Source organism: Marmota marmota, unplaced genomic scaffold (assembly GCF_001458135.2).
Source record: "Marmota marmota marmota unplaced genomic scaffold, marMar, whole genome shotgun sequence".
NCBI classification, from domain to species: Eukaryota; Metazoa; Chordata; class Mammalia; order Rodentia; family Sciuridae; genus Marmota; species Marmota marmota.
Genome location: NW_026000005.1, coordinates 16572665 through 16596274, shown reverse-complemented (window position 1 = coordinate 16596274; position 23610 = coordinate 16572665). Strand labels below are relative to the sequence as shown.

General features: G+C 35.0%; 1 protein-coding gene across 2 annotated transcripts in view; it reads left to right on the top strand.

Annotated features, from left to right (window-relative positions):
- The window catches only part of Gtf3c3 (general transcription factor IIIC subunit 3), a 43851-nt gene that overhangs the window by 17613 nt on the left and 2628 nt on the right, over positions 1-23610 (top strand). For both annotated transcript variants that reach the window (XM_015481181.2, XM_048808228.1), the window contains exons 10-17: positions 807-978; positions 3366-3568; positions 4051-4152; positions 4739-4874; positions 6955-7192; positions 7883-8073; positions 9568-9692; positions 10933-11085. In XM_015481181.2, coding sequence (XP_015336667.1) covers positions 807-978; positions 3366-3568; positions 4051-4152; positions 4739-4874; positions 6955-7192; positions 7883-8073; positions 9568-9692; positions 10933-11085 — 1320 coding nt within the window. The remainder of the gene's footprint in view (positions 1-806; positions 979-3365; positions 3569-4050; positions 4153-4738; positions 4875-6954; positions 7193-7882; positions 8074-9567; positions 9693-10932; positions 11086-23610) is intronic.

Genomic DNA, 23610 nt, shown 5'->3' with positions numbered 1-23610 from the left:
GATTTTCACATTTTTTAACTGAAGAGGTCACAGTAATCATCAAATCACTTTTGTATGAATGTCTGAGACAAGCTAAAAATATTTTGAAATTGGGCTTGTAATAATTTGCTTTTCTTTTAAAATGAGAACAATCCAAAGATGAAAAATTGATATTGGGGCTTTTGTTGATAATAATTTCGACACCTATTTTCTTTTGCTGACTTTGGACAAAGTATTTTTATTGAACAAAAAACCTCTACTTTATTGACTCCAGGATAGGGTATTGAGTAAAATACTTCAAATCCCTGCATCATGGGGTTTTTGTTCTAATGGATTAGGTTAAAAAAATTATAAAATATGTCAGATATTGGCTGGTGATAAATTTTCTGGAGAAAATCAAGGAAGAAAAATATTGAGGAATATTGGGGGTGGGAATGGTTGCAAATGGGAGTCAGGAAAGGCAGTAAACCATTGGGATATCTGAGGAAATCACTTTCAAAAACATAAGCAAACATAAGGATGGCAAGGCACAGGTGTGCTTGGCTTGTTAGAGAAAGAGTTCAACAGAGCAGAGTGGTCCTAATTCCTGTAGTTTCCTGTCTTTTAACAGGTCCACATCATGTGTTAGATGAGTGAATGATAGAAATATTGAGTTCTTTTTCATAGAGATAAATAAATAGAAAAATGATCATTTAAGCTGTGTTATTAAGCTTTGCTCCTTTTCAGCTTGCTTCATATAATCAATATATATTAAAATGAGAACTATACATAAATGTGCACACTTGTAATGCATGTTTGATGACTTCAGGCTTTTATTTGGGGTCTAGCCTCTCTTGACAACGCTAGTGGAACAGAATCCTGAAGATATGGGAGACCTATATCTAGATGTTGCTGAAGCTTTTCTGGATGTTGGTGAATATCATTCTGCGCTTCCCCTCCTCAGTGCATTAGTTTGCTCTGAAAGATACAACCTTGCAGTAGTTTGGCTTCGGCATGCAGGTAATATATTTTTAGTGGGAGGGAAAAGTTTTAATCATATAAGTGGACAAGAACTTATTATTCCAAGGTGGTAATAATTGTGTTAATATCTTAGTGGAAGTATTTGTGGTTTCAGGCAGTTTTTTGTTTGTTTTTCGATACTGAAGATTGAACCCAGGACCTTACACATGCTACCACTGAGCTATATCCCCAGCCCTTTTTTATATTTTTAAAATTTTATTTTAAAAAAGGTTCTAAGTTGCCTTACTCCTACCTTAGATTCCTGAGTAGCTGAGATTATGGTGTGTGCCACTTTGCCCAGATCAGGGTGGTTTTATGAAGATCAGAATTTATTAAATTGTCAGACTCTACTAAGTGATTTCTCCTCACTAATGCTTTGGAGGAACAATTTACTTATTGGTAACAGAGAGAAGAAGAAGGACTAACATGTCCCTTAAATGTCTGTCTCTTAACCTGTATACTTTGGTTTGTGGTAATGTATTATCAGACTTGGGATGAAATCTAATTTTTGAAGAATTTTTACAGATGGATACTTAATATTTTACTTTGAGAGAAAATATTTAAGGTATTTTCAGTACTCTTTGAGCCACATGTCCAAGATTAAATTATCATTCATTTCACTTTTCCTAAGTCCACAGTAATCTGAAATAACTTAATTAGAATAGAAAAAAACAGCTTCAGAACACAATATCTTGGAAAAAATATATGAAAGTAAATATATTCTAACTGGATTTCTTATTGAGTTAACATAGAAGATGCATTAAATAGTCAATTGTTTTGGTTTAAAATATTGCATGATGACAGAAAGTTCTGATGGCTCTAAGATATTATATGAGAACTATTATAGAAAATTCTCTAACTAGAGAAGAACTAGACATTTGAGACAGTAGCTCACTCACATCACAGAAATGAACTGGGAAAGAGAGTATTTAAGATAATGCTTTTCTAGCTATTCATGGTGTAGCATGCCTGTAATCCCAGTGGCTCAAGAGGCTGAGGCAGGAGGATTGCAAGTTCAAAGACAGCCTCAGCAATTTAGTGAGGACCTAAACAACTTAGTGAGACGCTATCTCAAAGTAAAAACACATGCTGGGAATGTGGCTCAGTCAAGTGCTCCTGGGTTCAATCCCTGGTACAAAAAAAAAAGGAATGCTTTTCTGTTTCGATGAGTGAACATGAATAAAAATATAATATTATCATACACTGTTATAAAAAGTCACCTTTGTGAGATTTGAATTTTCAAGATGAGCAGAGAGGTTTTTGGTTTTTATTGCATAAGGCTATGATATTGAAACTACTCCTGTGTTAATAATAGTAATAATAGTAAAAATACATAGTTGATAGTCTAGGCAGATTTGAGAAAACAAGAGGCAAAATATTTAGATCATCACTGCAGTAGAAAAGGAAAGAGATGAAAAGGGCCTAGATTAGTGTTATGGCTATTAGGGTGGAAAGAAGAAATGCTCACAGAGACCATTTTCATATATATATATATTTTTTTTAGTTGTAGGTGGATACAATACCTTTATTTTATTATATTTTTTTGTGAACCCAATGCCTTATGCCAAGTGCTCTACCACTGAGGCACAACTCCCCATAGAGACCCATTTTCAAGTTCAAATTATAGGACTTGGTGGTTGAATGGGCATAGTTTGAGGAATAGAGTTCAGTACTCTGATGTCTGAGAACTATCCTGGGGAGCTAATTGAGTGAAGTGAGGGGGAGTTGTTGATATTGGGAATCACAAAACTCAGGAGTAACAAAAATGAGTGAGGTGGGCAAGTGATAATAGTAGAGAGAGCTGGAGAGCGCTGTCTAAGGGCTGTTTCTCAGCATGGGAATAGGGGACCCAATGTTGCCAAATCCAAGTTTTTCAAAAGAAGCCAGTACTCTGGATCTAAATTAAAAATACTAATTAAAAAATGTAGACAATCATCTTTAAAACTGAATAATCATATCTGTGGATTAAATTGGTTTACCAGCTATGAACTGTGGCTTTATGTATATGAAGGTGTTTATTGTGGTATTACAAGAATAAAAATTTGGAAACAACCTAAATGTCAAGTAATATGGTTAATAATGTGATTATTATATAACTATTCAACATGCCAGTGAAAACATGGGGAAATATTTGAAGGATAATGCTAAGTGAATAAAGCAAAATGCCATATTGTATATATACACTGAATACGTCCTTGTAGCAATTAAAATTTAGAGATTGATCAATCAATAAAAATTGGAAGGGATTGTTGCTTGAAGTACTAAAAAAGATGTATTCATTTCTTTCTTATAATTTTTTATGTTAATGTAATTTTTCTTTAAAAATGGAAAAACAATTTTGGCCAATTTAATCTGTAATTCACATGTTTGCTTTAACATTATTTTAGAATGTTTAAAGGCCTTAGGCTATATGGAGCGTGCTGCTGAAAGCTATGGCAAAGTGGTTGATCTGGCCCCCCTCCATTTGGATGCAAGGATTTCACTTTCCACCCTTCAGCAGCAGCTGGGCCGACCTGAGAAAGCTCTGGAAGCTCTGGAACCAATGTATGATCCTGATACTTTAGCCCAGGATGCAAATGCTGCACAGCAGGTAGACCATGTAACATAGAAGTTTTTCCTGGTGGACTGTATTTTAGAACTTTCTCCTCAGTTAAGGATGTCCCTATAGTTTACATCCAAAGTTTTATTTGGGGATTTTTTTTTTTTTTAATTTTTGTAGTTGTACAGAATGCCTTTATTTTATTTGTTTATTTTTATGTGGTGCTAAGGTTCGAACCCAGGGCCTCACATGTGCAAGGCAAGCATTCTTCCACTGAGCTCTAGCCCCAGTCCCAAATTTGGGGATATTAAATTTAATGTTTTTGAAAAATTATTTTGAGCCTTAAGATTTCAGGCAATTTATTAGGAAACATTATAAATTATAGTTTCTATAATATTAGACATTAATCATTGTGAAAAATCATAAAGCAAATGTTCTTAAGGTTTGGTTTCTAAAATAAAGCTTTTCTGTGCAAATAAAACAGTTTACAGCAAAGGAATTTTGTCACACTCATCATGTGTTTGTTTATTTAGGAACTGAAGTTATTGCTTCATCGTTCTACACTGTTGTTTTCACAAGGCAAAATGTATGGTTATGTGGATACTTTACTAACCATGCTAGCCATGCTTTTAAAGGTTGGTAATTATCTTTATATGACTTTTTAAATGTTTGGTATTTGATTTAAACCAACATTGCTACTTATAATTGTTTTACTCTTTTAAATCAGACATTTTAAAGTGAAAGTCAAATATAGACAAAAGACTTAGAAATTAATTAGTGGTGTATAATTGAAAGTTCTACCTGATATTATAAACTTGACCATAGAGTACATGAAATAAAACCTTTCCTAGAAGTTACTTAGAAAAGTGAGAGCCATAGTATCATCAGTTATTGACCATATAGGCAGAACTATGTGCCAAAATTCTTCTAGACCTGATGTCCTTTCTGAGTTTGGCTGTTTTTGCAGGGAGATGGCATGTCTATGTGTATGTTATAAAGTTAATGTGAATTGCCTTCTTTTTCCTATCTAAGATGAATAGTATGACCGAAATTCTTTTGGTAAAGAAAAAAACATCAATTTTATTCTACTTTTAGGGTGTTTTTGTAATAATTTGACCTCTTTTCCCCTTACTGGAGGAGCTTTCAGTCACATTTGTGGTAATTGTGGCTCTTCAGTTTTCTTTAATTGACTAATAAAACTAATTACCTTCTTTAATTCAGGTAGCTATGAACAGAGCCCAAGTCTGTCTGATATCTAGTTCCAAATCTGGAGAGAGGCATCTCTACCTTATTAAAGTATCAAGAGACAAAATATCAGACAACAATGATCAAGAGACAGCAAATTGTGATACAAAAGGTAATTTCTTCATTTGCTTTATTATATATAAATAACTTCGATGAATTCAGAGTATCTCATGAAGTAATATCTGACAGTAATCAAGTTGAAAATATACCCTTTTCAAATAAAATGAAATTTTGAATCCATATCTCTCAGGTATAATAAACTCATTTGATGTTAAAAGTCAAGGCTAAATACTTCAATTTTTAAAATATTAAAAGGAAAACATCTGCTTGCAACCTTCTGTTGAAAAATGAAACTTTAATTTTGATTTTTCTTTTTCTTTTTTTTTTTTTGGTACTGGGGATTGAACCCAGAGGTGCTTTACTACTAAGCCACATCCCTAATCCTTGTTTATATCTTTTTTGTTGATGTACTTTTATTTTTTACTTATTTATATGTGATGCTGAGGATGGAACCTAGTGCCCCACACATGTTAGGCAAGTGCTCTGCCACTGAGCCACAACCCCAGCCCTTTATATCTTATTTAGAGACAGGGTCTCACTTAGTTGCCAAGGCTGGTTTGAACTTGAGATCCTCCTGCCTCACCCTCCCGAGCCACGCAGATTACAGGTGTGTGCCACCACACCTGGGTAATTTTGACTTTTAAGAAGAAAGTATATTTGGAGAAATTTGAAGATTTGGTGGCAAAACCAATTATTTGTCCAGTCACTTTGATTATATACATTCCATTCAGTTTCAGTTTTGATGAATGTAGTAATAGCCATAGAAACTTTTTGAAAATAAGTTGCTATGACCTACTCTCAAGTCTTAGGACTTTAAAAGGCATCTAATTTTACTTGGAAAAGCATCAAGTATGTTTGGGTGAGGTTATTACTCAGAAAATTTTGAAAATGACTAAGGCTTTAAACTAGAGGTGTAAATTAGGCAGAATCTGACTTCATTATTAATTAATTTAACAAACATTTATTAAATCACTGTAGCATTATTAGAATTGGAAGAAAGGCAGGAGGACTTAGCTGGTTATCATCTAGCTGTAAATGCCTGAGAGCCCTGCCAGCTCTCCAGTTCATTAATTCTGGGTTTATCCCAACATTTTCTACCTCTGTAGTATATATTAGACCATGTTTCCTTAAGTTTTGTTTTTCTCTATATCTGATATTGCTTGTTTCAGTGGATCCTCATTTCAGATCTGTTGTTGGTTTTTCTTAGGTTCATAAGGTCTTGTTGGTTAGTTTTGTTAATGTTATCACGGTGGGGATCACCTTTCATGGTGTCCCAGGGTGGATGAGCTAAACCTTTTTATGTTAAATAGAACTTTATACTCTGATATTTTCACTTAATGTTTTCTCACAGAAATTTTCTCATATTACTCTCTTGTCATAGCTATATTTTAGGAATATATAATATTCCTTTGGATAGCAGTTCCATAATTTAATCATTTCCTTATCATTTTTATATATGATACTTCTGCTAAATTTTTTGTAAATAATGGAGTAAGCATCTTTGTACATATAGATTTATCCATATTTTGATTATTTAGGATAGATTCCCACAAGGAGAATTATTGGATCAAGGACAGAAAAAACTTTTTAATAATTTTTAAGGCTATAAAAGAGAAGCATATTACAGAGAAAGAAGGACAAGGAGGTTGTTAAAAGAAAAACTTCAGAAAGATAAAATTGATTAGAAAAAGATCAAGAACAACTTTAATCTCAAATATAAATTGGAAGTCATTAGCTGAGAAAATGGCATTGGAATGCTTTGTATGTGCAGAATCCTCTATCTGATCACAATCATGGAAAGGCCATTTGTTCTGCTCTGGAGGAGCATACATCCTAGCTGGTACCAAAAAATGCAAATGGGGTTAGTTGGACTTTGTAGAGAACAAGTCATAATGAGAATTAACAATTGCGTATTGTTAAGCAGGCAGAGAAAAAGGGGGATAGTGTTGAAGGAGTGTAAACAACCAACTACTCCCTGCTCATTTTTGTAAGGAGTGTTATTGGTAAGAATTTAGGCCCGTAGGGCTGTGGTTATTAAGTTTATCTTAAAATAGAGCATGTGAATTTTTCTTTCTGATACACTGTTTCTGGAAATACCGTAACCTAACTGGTTTTCATTGGTCTCATTTTAGCAATATTTGCTGTACTCACAAGTGTCTTGCCAAAAGATGACTGGTGGAACCTTCTATTGAAGGCCATATATTCTTTATGTGATCTATCCCGATTTCAAGAGGCCGAGTTACTTGTAGATTCTTCATTGGAATATTATTCATTTTATGATGACAGGCAAAAACGCAAAGAACTAGAATACTTTGGTCTGTCTGCTGCAATTCTGGATAAAAATTTCAGAAAGGCATACAACTACATCAGGTGACTTTCCAATAATTTCATCAGATTCTTTATGATAGAATATACATTTACTTTGATTTAGACTTATAGTCAGGAATTAATAAGCTATTTTATTACTAGCTTTCGTTGTGTGCTGGTTCAGTTCATTGGTGATTCTCAGAGGCAGCATTTGAGAGCATGGACTCTAGAGCTAGATTTCCTGGGTTCAAATCCCAGCCCTGGCTTTGTGACTTAAGACTAGTTAATTTAACCTCTTGTGCCTCTCTCTCCCATTTATAGAAGGACATCTTAATACCATTACTCCCCCATAGTATTATGAGGGTTGAGTTATGTACAAAGCCTTTTTCAGTATCAGGAGCATATTATTATTCATTAAATGCTTATAGTACTTCAGCTGGGCAGGGAGAGGAAAAAGTGAAACCAATTGAATTTTTTTTTTTTTTTTTTTTGGTTTAAGAGTTTTGTTGAAAAACAGAAACAAGATGTAGAAATATTAACTTAAGCAGCATTTTTTGAGTAAAATCTTTTATTGTATAAGAGGTTTTGCTTAAATAGATTGAAGCACTTTGCTTTTCCTTGTTGGGGATGGTACAGTTTAGTATTAGGATAGCGTTAAAGGGTTTCATTCTTAGAAATCAGGAAATGGGCTTTTTTTTTTTTTTTTAAAAAAAAAAAAATCATCATTTCCTCCTCACCTTCTTTCTGCAATAGGATAATGGTAATGGAAAATGTCAATAAACCCCAGCTCTGGAATATTTTCAATCAAGTTACCATGCACTCCCAAGATGTAAGACATCATCGCTTCTGTCTCCGTCTAATGCTGAAAAACCCAGATAATCATGCCCTGTGTGTTTTAAATGGACACAATGCATTTGTATCTGGAAGTTTTAAGCATGCACTTGGTAAGTGTCCTGGCACATGACTTCGTTAAGCATAAACAGTATAATGTTAAAGGACCAAGCCTTTGGAGCAGAGCTGCCTAGGCTTAAATAACAGCTATTCTGTGTTGCTCTGTTCTGTTCCTTTATTTCTAAAATGGAGATAATAATTGGACCTACCTTAGAGATTACTGTGCAAATTAAATGAGTTAATATAAACTACCTAAAACAATGCTTGGTACATTGATAGCATGAGTGGCTATAAGTATTAGCAATAATGATAGTTTTTGTTATTCTTAAACTTTAGTTCTGAAAGGACTTATTCATTTTAAAGATCAAGAAATCTCCCTACTAAGGTTTGTTTGTTTTTAAAATAATTTTCAGTAATTATGAATGCTTTGCCCCTAATTTGGTTTGCTATTTGCAAAAAAGGATTTAAGATTTGCTGATAGTCATTCCTCTAGGAGGCAAGTCTTATAAGATTTATTTACATGATGCTTACAAATTCCAATTAAACTCAAGGAAATTCATTACTCATAAAAAGAAAAAAAAATAAGGAATTAGAGGTACTCAAGAAGAAAAATGCTTAACCAAATGTTTAAACTTAGGCACATCTCTTTTGCTGCCAAGTTAATTCTGAATAAACTGCAATTTTGGCTATTTAAAAGTTAAAAAAAAATTCATGTTTGTGAATGGCTGATGTTTTTATAATTGTTCAGCCAGTAACCTCAAATATCAGCTTTTGGAATTTTACTATGTATGCTTTTTTCTAATTGTTGGTTTAATATTTAGAAAATGGAAAAATTGAGATTTTAAAAAATGTTCATAGACAGTAAAAATAGAAAAGTCCAAATGGCCATTTACCATCTTTCCTGCTTAAACAAAAACAAAAACCTGTGGTATCATTCCTCCTGGAATAGAACCTAGAAGGAATAGAAGTTTTCATCTATGTAGGATAAATTTGGCTAAATTATCCTACCTCATTTGTTTTTTAACATGAGATAATTTATATCAGAATTCTTAAAACCCCAAATTGTTATTAGACACATGAGCTTCTCTTGGGAAAAATACAGTTGCCACATTTAAGAAAACACTGAATCTAAGAAACAAAGCTTCTTTTCCCTTTTCTCACTTCTATAATTCATCACATTTGAATTTATTAGAACAATTAATTTTATAAAAATTCACCCATGCTTTTAAATAGATTTAAGATCATAAATAGAATTATGATCACAATTGATGCTTTTTTAAAGAAATATTATTCTACATAGAAATATCTAGCTGTGCTAAAAAAAAAGTTACTTTTAGTTACACATTTATTTTCATGATCAAGATACATTTATGGAGACACTTCTAATTGTGTTCTGTGTTACATATTGCTATTAAATTAAATTAATATGTAATGATTGATATCTAAGACAGAACTATATGTTTAGCCTTAAAATGTTTGAATACATGTTAAGGAAATAAGGAACTCTGTTCTTGTCACATCATCTGACACCACTTCTTATTTTCCAGGGCAGTATGTGCAAGCCTTTCGCACTTATCCAAATGAACCTCTTTATAACCTCTGTATAGGCCTAACCTTTATTCACATGGCATCTCAGAAGTATGTGTTAAAGAGACATGCTCTTATTGTGCAGGTAATTCATTTGGATTTTTCATTTTTATGTTCCTTGAAAATTAACATATTTAATGTTTTTAAAATTTCTACTTCAAAAGTAATACCTGCTCAATACATGTTGGGAATCAGTACTCCTGGCCAAGACTTATTATATAGCAAGGTAGTAAGGATACACAACCAGATCACAGGGGAAAAAGACACAGGCAAAATCTAGAGGAATTTATATGCAGCCTCCCTTATACTCTGGAGCCCCAACATCTCTGCTCTTCTAGGCCCTAAAGATTAATTTAAATTAGTTTTTAAAAATATAACTATATAGTCAGGTATGGTGGTGCATGCCTGTAATCCCAGTGACTCGGGAGCCTGAGGCAGGAAGATTGCAAGATGAAAGCCAGCCTTGGCAACATTGTGAGACCCTGTTTCAAAATTAATAAATAGAAAGGGCTGGGGATGAGACTCACACATTCACACACACACACACACACACATGATAATGAATGTTGGATGCACATAATTTCTTACACCATCACCAAGAAGGTGTTTTTTTGTTTTTCTTTTTAATATTCCTTTTGGGTAGGCTAGGGGTATAGCTCAGTGGTAGAGGGCTTGCCTAGCATGTGCAAGGACCTGGGTTTGATCCCCAGTACCACCAATAAAAAGCAAATTTCTTCCTGGTTCTTATAAAAATTAAAAATTATTTTTGTTTTCCTGTTTACATGTTTTGTAGTTTGTCTTCTCTTATAAGATTACCATAAACTCCAAGAGATAAGATTTTATACCAGCCTTATTTCCACTGTATCTTCAACACTTTGTTTTTATGATTTCCATATTTATTTTTTCTCATCCTAGGGATTGAACCCAGGAGCATTCTACATCTGAGCTATATCCCTAGCCTTATATTATTTTATTTTGAGGCAGGGTCTCACTAACTTACCCATACTGGCCTCAAACTTGAATTCTTTCTGCCTCAGCCTCCCTCGTGTCTGGGATTACAGGCATGTATAACTATGCCTGGCTGATTTCCTTATATGTTTGATGTATCCAAAATATGATATGGAGGGCTGGGGATATAGCTCAGTTGGTAGAGTGCTTGCCTCAAAATATGATATGGTATAACGTATACTTTACTCTTATAGGGTAGGGCTTTTATTTTTTCCTTCAATATTTCTATTCCCAATACCTGGCATATATAGTTTAGTATATCCTTACCAAATGAGTAAGCTGCTGAATTATCTTTTTTTTTTTTTTTTTTTTGGTAGGGCTTCTCCTTCCTTAATCGATACCTTGGTTTACGTGGACCTTGCCAGGAATCATTCTACAATTTGGGCCGTGGCCTTCATCAACTGGGTCTGGTTCATCTTGCAATTCACTATTATCAGAAGGCCTTGGAGCTCCCTCCATTTGTAGTAGAGGTATTGTATAATTTACTTAACTAAGGAATCACTTCATTTCATCTATAGATAAGTTCAGTTAGTTAAGTATTATGGTTCAGACAGTGAAATTATAGCTTCTTTATTAATGTGTATTTTTCCCTAATTCAGTGTATTTGTAATTATGTTCAGCAACAGATAGATCTTTTACATCTTAGCCTTATGACATGATCAGCAATCATATGAACATGTATATTTGTGATGACCCTGTGATTTGTCCTAAGATAGCCCCTGTACTTTACAGATAGGAACTGGTAGATATGAAGCCCAAGTGTTGAATGATTGCCATTATTCATTTTTAAGTTCAAGTATAACTAACATTTATAAAGACTAGTATTCCTATAGCCTCTTGTTTTAAGATAGCCTCTTATTTTAAAACAGGTAAAGTGTTGCCAGTACTATGATGATATTTGTTTAGTCTGATGGATACTTGAATTCCTAAAGAAGAGTATGTTTTCATTATTAATTTTTAGATGTATATATATGAGTATATATAACTTGTATTTATCTTCATTTGACTTTGGTCTTAAGCCAATGTATCCTTTTATAGTTAAGTTTATAAAATATACTTTTGTATTATTTCATAAATATTTTTATATATTGATACCTTAATTTTATAGGTATCACTTTGAATCCTTGCAATTGTTTTCTCCTATTGACCTCACAGATTTCTCCTGGGGAAGATTAAAAACATCATTCTAATCTATTCTTTTTTTATTTTTTTAAGTTTTTGATACAAATTATACATATATATAGGTTATCATGTGATGTGTTGATACATACATACACTGTAATGGTCAAATCAGAGTAAGAATCTCTCCAAACATTAATTTTTTGATATCTTTTTTCAGATAATTTGCTTTTGGCATGTAAAAATGCTGCTGACTTTTGTCAATTTTATATCCAGCTACTTTCCTCAATTTATTTATTAGTTCTAATGAGTCTTTTTTGTAGAGTCTTTAGGGTATTCTAAATTTAGGATCATGTCATATGCAAACATTGACAATTTGACTTCCTCCTTTCCAACGTGGATGCCTTTATTTTTTTCTCTTTCCTAACTTCTCTGGCGAGGACTCCTAGTACTGTGTTACATATGAAAATGGGTATCCTTATCTTGTTCCAGTTCTCAGAAAGCTTTTAGCTCTTTCCTGTTCAATATGATATTAGCTGTATGTATCTTATATATGGCTTTATTATACTGAGATATATTCTTCCTATACCTAATTGTTGAGAGATTTTTAAAAATATTTTATTTTTTTACTTATAATTGGACACAATACCTTTATTTTATTTATCTATTTTTATGTGGTGCTGAGGATCGAACTCAGGGCCTCGCACATGCTAGGTGAGTGCTCTACCACTGAGCCCCAGCCTCAGCCCCAGCCCCAGCCTCAGCCCCAGCCCCAGTCCCTTGTTGAGAGATTTTATCAGTTCTTTTTCTGCATCTGTTGAAATGATATGGATTTGTGTATGTTCAGCCATCCTTGTATCCCTGAGATAAATATCATTGGACCTTGGAGAATTTCTTTTAAATGTGTTATTAGATTTGGTTTGCTAGTATTTTGTTGTGGATTTCTGCATGTATGTTTATCAGGGTCCATATCTTTTTGTTGTTTCTCTTTTCTTTTTTCTTTAAAAAAATATCCATTTATTTCTTAGTTGTAGTTGGACACAATACCTTTATTTTTTTTATATGTGGTGTTAAGGATCGAACCCAGGGCCTTGCACATGCTAGACGAGCACTTTATTGCTGAGCCACAGCCCCAGACCCTGTTGTTTCTTTATCTGGTTTTAGTAGCAGAGTAGTGTTGACCTCATATAATAAGTTTGGAAGAATTGCCTCCCCTTCCATTATGTGAAATAATTTGAGTATTGGTATTAGTTCTTCTTTAAGTGTTTGGTAGAATTCAGTAGTGAAGCCATCTCTCTGGTCCTGTGTTTCTTTATTATTGATTTAATCTTGTTACTCATTTTTGGTCCAGATTTTCTATTTCTTTATGATTCAGTCATGGTAAAGTATATATTCATTTCTTCTAGATTGCCATATAATTTTCATAATTGTCTTTGATTATCTTTTATATTTCAGTAGTGCCAGTTGTAATGTCTCTTTTTTCATTTGAATTTCATTTGAATCATCTTTTTTTCTTAGTCTACCTAAGGGCTTACATTTTTATCCTTTTGAAGAACCAGCTCTTTATCTTGCTGGTCTTTTTATTTTTAGTCTCTATTTATTTCTGCTCTTTCTTCCCTTCTACTATTTTGGGGTCTGATTTGTTCTTATTTTTCTAGTTCCTTGAGGTAAAGTGATAGGTTATTTTGAGATCTTTCTACTTTTCTGATGATGTTATCAATTGTGCTAAACTACCCCGTTAGTACTGGTTTTGCTGCATTCCATAAGTTTTGGAATGTTTTATTTCCATTTTCTTATAATTTTCTTTCTTGATAATTGGTTGTTTGGACCATGCTGTGAAATTTTCATTTATAATTCCATATTACTGTTTTATTGCATTATGTTTAGAAAAGATACTTGGTAGGATTTTTTAATATATATTTTTAGTTGTAGATGGACATGATACCTTTGTTTTATTTATTTATGTGGTGCTGAGGATCGAACCCAGTGCCTCCCACATGCTAGGCAAGAGCTCTACCATTGAGCTGCAGTCCCAGCCCGCGATTTCAGTTTTTAAAAGTTTGTTGGGATTTATTTTGTTGCCTACCTTATTTTGTGTCCTAGAGGATGTTCATGTGCTGTAAAGAATTTGTATTTTGTAATGCAGTGTTCTGTAGAGGTCCATTTGGTTCAGGGTGTAATTGTTGGTTTTCTGTCTGAATGATCTGTCCATTGCTGACAGTGGCATGTTATAAAGTGTCCTACTATTAAGGTACTCTGTTAGGTCTGTTAATATTCATCTTACATATTTAAGTGTTTTGACAAATTGTGTGCATATATATTTGTTATTTCCTCTTGCTGAATTGATTGTTTATCATTACATAATGACCTTCTGGTAATTTTGTGCTTTTTATTTAGTCTCTCTTATTTGATAAAATATGGCTATTCATGCTTTCTTTTGTATTGCATTTGCATGTAATATCTTATTCCATGACTTCACTTTCAGTATGCATATTCTTAGAGATGAAATGAATTTCTATGATTTATATTCATTCATTTGTCTTTTAGTTGGAAATTTTAATTACATTTAAGGTAATTATCAATAGGTGAGGACTTACTATTGCCATTTTGTAATTTGTAATTCTTTTCTCTTTTGTAGTTCTTTGCTTTGTGATTGAGTTTTCTTTAGTAGTGTGTTTTGATTCCTTGGTTATTGGTTTGTGTGTCTATTGTAGGTTTTTGTTTGTTTTTGGTTTTTGGTACCATGGATTGAACCCAGGGCTCTTTACCATTGAGCCATATCCTAACACCTCTTACCCCACCCCCCACTTATTTTTTTGAGACAGGGTCTTGCACAGTTGCTTAGGGCCTTCCTAAGTTTCTGACCTGACTTTGAACTTGTGATCATTCTGCCTCAGTTTCCCAGACCACTGGGATTACAAGTGTGTGCCGCTACTATGCTGGGCTTTTTTGGGGGGCAGGGGGGTAGGGTACTAGGAATGAACTCAGGGGTGCTTTACCACTGTGCTATATCCCCTTTTTATTTTAAGACAGGGTCTTGCTAAGTTGCTGAAACTGGCCTCAAATTTGAGATTCTCCTGCTTCAGCCTCCCTAGTCTCTGGGATTATAGGCATGCACCACTGAACCAAGGATACAGGTTTTTGATTTGTGGTTACTATGAGACTTATAAAAAACATCTTTTGGGCTGGTGGTGCATGCCTGTAATCCCAGCAGCTCAGGAGGCGGAGGCAGAGGATCACAAGTTCAAAGCCAGCCTCAGCAACTTATTGAGATCCTGTCTCAAAAAGGGGCTGGGGATGTAGCTCAGTGGTAAACATCACCTCTGGGTTCATCCCCTAGTATCTCCCCACCAAAAAAGTTTTGGTAACAAGCTATGGTGAAATGGTAGCAAATCTATATTGATTATTGTAAAGATAAGAAACAAAACAAAACTCTAGCTGGATGCAGTGGTACATGGTTGTGATCCCTAGGACTCAGGAGGCTTGAGGCAGAAGGATCATAGGTTGGAGGCCAATATCAAGCAAATTAGTGAAAACCAGTCTCAAAATAAAAAGGGTTGGTGACATAGTTCCATGATAGGCACCCTGGGTTCAGTAGAATTTTACTAAGTTGCCTGGATTGGTTTTGAACTTGTGATCCTTCTACCTCACTGAGTAGCTGGTATCATAGGCATATACCACTATACGTACATCCATTTCACTTTTTACACTGCCTATCTCAACATATTAATATAGTTAATTTAAAAACTATTTTTTAGGGGGCTGGCTCAGTGGTAGAGAGCTTGCCTAGTTTGTGTGAGGCACTGGATTCAATTCTCAGCACCACATATAAATAAATAAAGGTCCATCAACAACTAAAAAAAATTAAAAAGCAACTTTTTTATTCTTCATGCTGAGGATAAAAATGTTTTATGCACTGTGTTTACAATATTAAAACACTGAGGGGCTGGGGATGTAGCTCAGTTGGTAGAGTGTTTGCCTTGCATGTGCAGGGCCCTAGGTTTAATCCCCAGCACCAAAAAAACAAACAAACAACAAAAAACCAGTGAGTTTATATATAGTTATGCTTATTGGTGAATTTTATACTTCCAATATACATGCATTTTTTTTTTTTTGTACTTTATTTCAGTTTGAAGAACGCCTTTTAGGATTTCCTAAAAGACAGATCTGATGGTAATAAATTTTAGCTTGTTTGAGAATGTCTTTATTACTTTCATTTTTTAAGGGTAGCTTTCCTGAGTGTAGTGTTCTTGGTTGACCTTGGCATTTTTTTCCCTTGAACACTGTAATCTCTCATGTTATTTTTTCTTGGCCTATATTGTTCTGCTAAGTCAGCCATCAGTCAAATTGGGACACCTTATGTATTGTTTCTTTTGAGAATCCTCTCTTTAAATGCTGAGAGCCTGATTATGTTTCAGGGTAAACTTGGTTGAGTTAAATCTGACTAGTGATCTTTGCCCATCCTGTAATTGGGTACTTCAATACCTTGTCTAGATTTGGGAAGTATTTCCTCTTTGAGTAAACTTTATACATCCTTAGCATTTTCAAGTCTCTCTTGAACCACAATAACCCAGTAATACTTACTGTCCCAAAGTTTTTTTTTTTCCTTCATCTTTTTTTTTTTTTTTTTGGTTTTCTGAATATGAAGTTCTTTCTTCTTTTTATCTATTTTGCTATTAATGCTTTCTATTATGTGTTCTGTTTTGTTCAGTATACTTTTATTTTCCTTTGTATTCTAAATTGTTATATATGACAGCAGAATGCATTACAGTTCATATTACACATAGAGCACAGTTTTTCATATCTCTGGTTGTATATTCACAAAGTATATTCACACCATTCATATCTTCATACGTGTATTTAGGGTAATGATGTCCATCTCATTCTACCATCTTTCTTACTCCCATGCCCACTTCCTTCCCCTCACCTACTTTGCCCTATCTAGAGTTCATCTAATCTTCCCTTGCTTCCCCCTCCCAAGCCCACTATGAATCAGCCTCCTTATATCAGAGAAAACATTTGGCATTTGGTTTTTTGGGATTGGCTAACTTCACTTAGCATTATCTTCTCCAACTCCATCCATTTACCTGCAAATGCCATGATTTTATTCTCTTTTATTGCTGAGTAGTATTCTATTGTGTATATGTACCACAGTTTCTTTATCCATTCATCTACTGAAGGGCATCTAGGTAGGTTGGTTCCACAGATTAGCGATTGTGAATTGTGCTGCAATAAACATTGATGTGGCTGTATGCTGTTTTTAAGTCCTTTGGGTATAAACTGAAGAGTGGGATAGCTGGCTCAAAAGGTGGTTCCATTCCCAGTTTTCCAGGGAATCTCCATACTGCTTTCCATATTGGCTGCACCAGTTTGCAGTCCCACCAGCAATGTATGAGTATGCCTTTTCCCACACATCTTTGCCAACACTGTTGTTTATATTCTTAATACCTGCCATTCTGACTGGAGTGAGATGAAATCTTAGAATGGCTTTGATTTGCATTTCTCTAATTGCTAGAGATGCTGAAAATTTTTTTATATATTTGTTGATTGACTGTATGTCACCTATTGAGAAGTATCTGTTCAGTTCATTGGCCCATTTATTGATTGGGTTATTTATTATTATACCCTAGAGATTAGTGCTCTATCTGATATGCAAGTGGTAAAAATTTGCTCCCAAGCTGTAGGCTCTCTGTTCACCTCACTGATTGTTTCTTTTGCTGAGAAGAAGCTTTTTAGTTTGAATCCATCATTTATTAATTCTTGCACTATAGGAGTCTTATTATGGAAGTAGGGCCCTGATCCGATATGATGGAGATTTGGGCCTGCTTTTTCTTCTATTAGATGCACGGTCTCTGGTTTAATTCCTAGGTCCTTGATCCACTTTAAGTTGGGTTTTGTGCACGAGATAGGGGTTTAATTTCATTTTGTTGCAGGTGGATTTCCCGTTTTCCCAGGATCACTTGTTGAAGAGGCTATCTTTTCTCCAATATGTTTTTGGCGCCTTTGTCTAATATAACTAATTATGTGGGTTAGTCTCTGTGCCCTCTGTTCTGTACCATTGGTCTATATATCTCAACATTGTAAAAGGTAACATCCATCATTCTAAATGAAGAAGAATTGAAAAAAGCATTCCCTCTAAAAACTGGAACAAGACAGGGATGCCCTCTTTCACCACTTCTATTTAATATAGTTCTTGAAACACTGGCGAGAACAATTAGACGAAAGAAATTAAAGGGATACAGATAGCAAAAGAAGAACTCAAATTAGTACTATTTGCTGATGATATGATTCAATTCCTAGAAGACCCAAAAAATTCCACCAGAAAACTTCTAGAACTAGTAAATGAATTCAGCAAAGTAGCAGGATACCAAATCAACACCCACAAGTCAAAGGCATTTCTGTATATCAGTGACAAATCCTCTGAAAGGGAAAGGAGAAAAACTACCCCATTTACAATAGCCTCAAAATAAATAAATAAATAAACACTTGGAAAGCAACCTAACAAAAGAGGTGAAAGACCTCTACAACTAAAGAACACTAAAGAAAGAAATTAAAGAAGACCTTAGAAGATGGAAAGGATCTCCCTTGTTCTTAGATAGGCAGAATTAATATTGTCAGAATGATCATACTACCAAAAACATTATACAGATCTAATGCCATTCCAATCAAAATCCCAATGATACTTCTCATAGAAATAGAAAAATCAGTCATGAAATTCATCTGAAAAAATAAGAGACTCAGAATAGCTAAAGCAATCCTTATCAAGAAGAGTGAAGCAGGTGGCATCGCTATACCAGACCTTAAAATTATACTACAAAGCAATAGTAACAAAACGGTATGGTATTGGCATCAGTATACTTTTCAGCTGTAGGATTTGCTTTTTATTTTTGGTACCATAGATTGAACCCAGTGTCACTTAGCCACATCTCCAGCCCTTTTTATTTTTTTATTAGAGGTAGGGTTTTCTCCCACACTTCCTGTGTGGGCCAGGGAAAGGGTTCCCCTTTGGAGGGATGGACTGGCTGAGAAATAAAAGCTAAGAAAATAGTACTATAAAATAAACACAGGACACTAGAAATATGTTCTCAGAGTGGAGGCAGGGATGGGCCAGGCCAACCAGAGGGGTTGCAGCTTCTCACAAAGAAAGGAGCGTGTGCTTGCTTTATTTATATTGGAACAAATCAAAAGGTTTCAATAGAAACTTCTTCTCAAAAACAGAATAGTGGTGGGGCCAGGTAAGCTGCTTCGTTCTTAACAGTTGCACCCATCTCCCATGTTGCTTGGGATCTTTGGCAGAGCTGGTAGGAATTCAAATGCACCGCACTGTCTCAAAACCAGCAGGCGTGCTGCTGGGAGTCCCCAGATACCAGATTTTCCTACTGAGTGGCTTCCAAGCTGATTTGGCACACACACATTTCATGGGTGGCTTCCCACAGGGTTTCACTAAGTTACTGAGGTTGGCTTTGAACTTGCAACCCTCCTGTCTCAGCTTCTTGAGCTGCTGAGATTACAGGCATGAGCCATTGTGCTTCGAAGGATTTGCTTTTTAAAATTATTTTAATCTCTTAAATTTCTCTGACAAAGTACTCAGTTGTTTCTTATGTTTTCTTAAAGTCTATTCAGTTTTTTTAAGTATTTAAAACTCTGAGGGTTTGTACATATTGCTCTTTGATCAGTTTCTGGCATTTTATTTTGTTGTTAGGTGAAATCATGGTTCTCTGAATGTTCTTGATGCTGGTGGTGAACAATGATGACATCTGCATATTGAATGATTAGGTGTTATTAAGTCTTCACAATCTGGCTTTGTATCTGTCCTTCAGGATATAGGCAAGCTTCTTTTTTCTGTGCCTGTGGTCACTGCCTGTGTTTCAGCATTAGAACACACCCCAAGACAGGGAGCTGAAAGGAAAGCTAGGAACTGGGAGACAGGCGAGCGAGAAATGAAAAGACTTGAGACCAGGCAGCGATACACACAGAGTTTATTTGTCAGAGCTGACAAATAAGGGCCATCTCTTCATAGAAGGAGAGAGACAATACAGGCTTGGGTTCCGAGACTTTTTTGGGGCAAGCTCAGGGATTAGAGTTGGCTGGGTCCTAAGGCAGGGTGGTGAAGGGTGTGTGGGGGGGTAGTATGAGGGAGTGGTGATTCACCTTGGGCAGGAAAGAATGCCAGTATAAGGGAGTGGTGAGCCTTTCTCAGAAAGGACCCTGGGAGGGAAAGCAAAATTTTTTCTTAAGATGGCCATCCAGCTGCTAAGCAAGGACCTTACAGAGGGCCTAGAAACCTTATCCAAAGTTACCAATATGTGTGGTTGTCACATCATCTTGGGATTTTGTGGGGCCTCACTTCGGAGGAGCCAGTTCTAGATTCCTAAGTAGTGACATGGTATTTATTTTATTCTTCTTCTCCCAAGTGGACAATGTTTCTTTCCATGTTGTGCTGCCATGCTGAGAGCACTGCAACTGGCGAGAATACAAGTCTATCCCTCTAGGCCCAGGTCTTAGCCTGGCACTGGGGTAAGGTCCAGAGAACCTGTCTACAGCACAGGCCTACAGCTGAGAACCACTGGGATCTGCCCGGTGGTGGATTTCACCAGCTCAATACTGTTTCAAGGCAAAGTTCTATGTAGACTTCCCTGCCCTACCTCATTCACCCCTTTCCCCAATAGGTGAAATCTTTTTCTACACTGTAAGCTCAAGGTTGGAGGAGAAGCATTAGAGTTAAGTCAGTCAGCCACAAGGCTACATGGGAGCCCCTGTCTGTGGCCTGGGAGCAGGGACCTTGGGGCTCTGCAGGGTTCCAAGTCAAGACCTGGACTTAATTCCCTTTTCCCCAAATTGGAGGAGTCTCTCCTCTTGTGCTGAGGAATGTGACTCGGGCATCTCTTTCCTTCTGCCTTCCTCAAAGCATCTTGTTATGCTAAAACCAGTTACTGCAGTTTCTCACCTGTTTTCCTTAACTCTGTGATGAAGGTAGGATCTTCATCACAGGTGATGAACAACAGGTGTTCACATTGATGTTTCTGTGGGAGACAACTGCTGGAGGTTACTGGAGGGTCTTGTTCTGCAGTTCATTGCTGTGTTATTTAAATAGGAAAAAAGAAAGCACACCTGAGGAAATCATAATTTTATAGATACCTTACTTGACCTATTCTTTATATGCCTGTGTTTTTCCCCCATCTGGTCTTTATATGTTTTTTTAATTAATCACCTCTATGTGATTAAAAAATACTAATTTTTTTTTAAATTCTGGAATTGGACAGCATTTTAAGATAAAATTAGTGTTCTGATGAACCAAGCAGAGGAGGTTGGTTTTATAGATGGGGAAAGGCTTGAAAAAAGCAGATTGGTGGTTTTTAAAATTATTATTCTGTTTCCCTGCACCTCCTTACAAAGAAAGTAACTTTGAAATGACCAATCAGTTAACTTCAGATTACTTTAGGTATTTTCTGTAAGGATTAAGACAGAGGGAACTTCATTATCTTGAAAATTAAGACTTGGCCTTTCTGTAATCCCAGTCTATTGCAAGGTCAGATAGACAGCTTAGTTTTAGCTGGGGGACATGGAAGTTTAGCATGAGTGACTCCATTCTGATTTTTAGTTCAATGTGTAGGAGGAAAACTCCTCCAAACATGGGCCTCTTATAAATGTTATTTAATAATTATCCCTTTTTGAGATGTTAGTGCTATTCTCAGCATCATTTTGGGGTTCTGGTCTCTACAAGTCATTTATAAGTTATGGTGTCCTTGTGATCATGATCTCTTTTGAGTTTTTGCCATTCTAGCTAAAGAGAGACTTTTCACATTTATCTAAAAAAACTCTTTGAGAAAATACAGTGTACCAAAAAACTATTATACTATCAGGAGACTTATACTAAGAATTTGGAGTATGCTTCTTGGCCAGAGAAGCCAAGTATGGCTCCCTTGAACCAAACCAACTAAATCAAATAATCTGAAAAGTCAGATCAAGAATGTGTTTTAACAAAGTAGCCCATTCATTAATTATTGCAACCAAGTGCCTACAATACATGAAATATTTATCAATATGCAAGAATACATGTTAGCTCCATTATCAAGCTGTTAGCCACTGGGAGTACTAAATTTCTTTGGACCTGTAAAGATATGTGTTTGAAATGACAGACCAAATTAGTTATCTGCAGAAAGTACTAATTGTTAAATTCTAATTACAGCATTATCCTGCCAAATGAAAGAGGTATAGTCTTGGGAGAAGCTGCTTATGTTCTGGTGAGCTGTCTGTGACCCATATATTAGGCACAAGACTTTTCCCTTCAAATTTACATCAAATTGTCCATTCGATGTATAGGGTTTCAGGAACCAAGTAGTTTCTGTTGCCAGATACTAGAGAAAACTAGAGTTTAGAATCCAAGCCAGTCTTCAGATGGATCATTAAAAACTCAAAACAATGAACAGGGCTACAGTTATATACTATAGCTTTCTCCCTCTAACCACACCTTTTTTTTTTTTTTTTTAAACTAAAGATAATCACAGTTAAGACCAGTTTATTTGCAAAATAGTTATAGTCTCTTTGATTACTTACATAAGTGTAGCCAGAAATAACCACAGTCTTCTTGTAAATTTCTTATGTTGAAAATTTGAAAGGGAGTTTCAGATTGGACTTGGCTGGAAAATCAAACCAAGGCAGTCTGTTTTTGTAGTACCCAATATCTTGAGGTTTCTGGGCCTGCTAGGAAGTGACAGGTTTTGCTCCCTCACTGTAAGCTTAGAACCCCTTACAGCCAGGCATTCTACGTATATTCTTAAGCATTACATTCTAGTCAAAGCCAACATTTCCAATTGTATCCTATTTTAAAAATATTTTTATTGAATTTACATATATATGTGTGCATATTGCTATAAAAATAAGGGTACTCACAAACAGCTTCCAAATTCTGGAGGGATCAGGGAAAAATGAATGTTTCAATTTTTATTTACAAGAAAATATATTCTACCTAATCTACTGTAACTGAGGTAGCTTAAAAAGATGAAAATTGTTTCCTTTAATCTGGAAAACCAAACATAGAAAAGAATCAACACTTTAAAGAAAAAGTCAGAAAAACCCACCTATAATTCTTCATTGGTTTATTCAGTCTCATGTAATTCTTGTTCTTCTTGAATGTTAGCTTATTAATTTTGTAAGGCTAGTTTTTCCATTAGCATTCTGCATTTCTTACTTAGGCTAATTCCTACCAGAAATCTGCACTTGTCAGAGTTCTTTTCATCCTTTCTTTCAACCTCCTTGAAGACAAAAAACTTTAGAATTACAATAGCTTGGGTGGGGGTTGTGGCTCAACGGTAGAGTGCTCTCCTCGCACATTGCGAGACCCTGGGTTCGATCCTCAGCACCACATAGAAATAAATAAGTGAAATAAAGGTATTGTGTCCAACTTAAAAAAAAAAGAATTACAGTAGTTTACAAAAAGCTTCCATAACATCAGAAAAAAGCAATTTAACTACGGACAACAAGATTTAAAATAGCCATGGTTATAATCTGATGAGTTTGATATTCTGTGGCTTATAGTAGGTTTAATGTAATAGCCAGAATGACATCAAATTCTAGGAAATTTATAGTTATTTGAACATAAATGAACAATATATCCATACAAATAGAACTCAAAGAAGGTTAAATATTCCTTCTTTGAGAAGACTTCTCATGTAATTTAACAAATTAAAATAAGCTTAATATGTCCCTTTTTGGACTTTCTTTGAGGTAAAAAAATATTGAAAGCTTAAAACACTCAAATAGAATCATAGATCATTGTGAAATAAAACCAGTGACAGAAAGAATTCAAAGGTATAAGAAATTACAGAATCTTTTTCAACTTTAGTTTTGCATCAATATACTTTTGGTATCAATGC